The 1,900-nt window shown below is 39.2% G+C and overlaps 1 protein-coding gene across 1 annotated transcript in view; it reads left to right on the top strand.

Moving 5' to 3' along the window:
- Window positions 1–677: 677 nt before the first annotated feature.
- Window positions 678–1,900, top strand: part of LOC138004230 (uncharacterized) — a 9,188-nt gene continuing 7,965 nt past the window's right edge. The window contains exon 1 of the mRNA XM_068850706.1: window positions 678–1,228. Within this exon, the coding sequence (XP_068706807.1) occupies window positions 1,097–1,228 (132 nt within the window). The 5' untranslated portion in view covers window positions 678–1,096. The remainder of the gene's footprint in view (window positions 1,229–1,900) is intronic.

Here is a 1,900-nt window from a genome sequence, read left to right as displayed (position 1 = left end):
CTTAGTTCGCTTTCTATTTTTGCGTGCAGCTGGTATTACCGGACGTAATCGCACGAAAGAGATCATTGGGTTTTCTGTATAAACATCGCCGACGCTTCTCTGTCTTTAGTAAAACAACAATGCAGGACAAATGAAAGAAAAACAGCTTTTAGTTGCTTAGTTTCCCTGTAGAAATTTTGCACAAACCGCAGGCCTTTGCCGTTTTCAATATGACAAACTTTTACAAGAATGATTAATAAAAACTTGGAGAATCAGAAAAGGGCTGTGGAAAACTTGCAGTATTTATAGAACTTCCCGGCTCAGCTTTTATTCTGATCCCTCGTACCCTTCTGTCTTCTGGTCGATCTCTGACGTCATTCTCAAAGCAAAGAACCCCTTTTGAGAGTTTATTCAATTGAAAGTTTATTTGGAATAACAAATGCTGGGTAAACGTACTCTATCTAAGTACAGCTTCATCACTAAAGTAGGCCCCTTGGTCATTTCGAGGAATGCAAGTAAATGTATTTTACAGGCAGCAAAATCGCGTAATGTCTAAATTATTTTCTCTTTTGTTTGGCTCTGGTAAACGCCGTTGCAAACAAGTTAAGAACAAAAATTGACAGTTCTCATCGTTCATTGTAAATTAAAATTAAGCGGTATACAGCACAATATGCAAATTAGTGCACATGGTGGTTTTCGGCGATACGCCAAGCCAATTCGAATTACAAAACCCGTTTTGAACTAGCATTGGTAATTTTGCTAAAGTTCGTCGCTAATTGGTTGGTTGGACCCAAGGGTCTTCAGTTATCGCGCACGGACAATTTACTGGCAAACAATGTTAATCGATTGAACAAAAACACAAGAGAAGCTTTCACAACAATGGATCCTTTGGCACGAAATTATTATTCACAGACTGCATGTTTCTCGTCTACGTGCGCGACTTAACAGAAAACGAAGCGACAAATAATTACAAAATTGTTTGCGCAGCTCAAAGAAACTCGCGATATTCTAGTTCATCGGGAACAAGCCAACTCTTTGTATCAAAAAGGCGACAAGATTTGTTCCAGGATAAAGACAGTAAAGGAAAGCGCCCATTGTTGAGTGGACGATTTTACTAATGGATGTCCCAGATCTAGCACCATTATGGCCTTCGGTAGCCGGACCTAAGCTTCCAGAGTTGCAAACCAAACTTACTGAAAATGAAAATCTCGACATGGACAGCGCTTTGGCTTGGCTTAGAAGAGAACTGGTAAGCTTATCCGTGTATGTGTATTTTTCCCATAGCGGTTTTTTTTCACTAAATAACGTGCTCTTGAAAGAGGTAAATATTTTTTAAGTGTGGCTGGTGAATGCCTAAGCGCATGAGCGCGCGAATTCAGGTAAAGGGGACTTCTCGTCTTGGAAAATCCGCCGGTTACGATGACGTCTAGCTAGCAAGGTGATTTCAGTTACTTCACTTGGACTGATTCGCTCAATTAGATTACATTTTTCAGGTCGTCTGAATCAACAATACAACACTCCATCCGATCCCGTCCGATTTGAATTTTGACAGTACCAGGATCTTTAGTTCTGACAACTGAATGATTCCTTCAGTTTATGGGAAAGACAACCCTTTTACTTTGGCTGCCTTTTAAAGCTTTAAGGATTTAGGTCAATTATTTTATTACTGACTTAAACCTCAGAAGGACATATTCGCCGGTCCCCTTTTCGATTTTCGATGTTTTGTTTTTCGTAGTTTATCTTTGTCGTAATGAATTCTTTATGTGGTCGGTCAAATGATTCGTTCTTGGCGTGATTGAGGCAAATTGTGTGTGCAAATCGTTTACAAACTGTTTGCAAAAACTAGAGACTAAACTCACCAAGCTTTTTTATTTCAAGTCACTCTATAATTTTTTTTTAGTTGTTCCTCTTATTCCTTTGA

Source organism: Montipora foliosa, chromosome 5 (genome assembly GCF_036669935.1).
Source record: "Montipora foliosa isolate CH-2021 chromosome 5, ASM3666993v2, whole genome shotgun sequence".
Taxonomy (NCBI): domain Eukaryota; kingdom Metazoa; phylum Cnidaria; class Anthozoa; order Scleractinia; family Acroporidae; genus Montipora; species Montipora foliosa.
The sequence above is the reverse complement of the archived record's forward strand: the minus strand, read 5'-3'. Positions and strand labels throughout refer to the sequence as shown.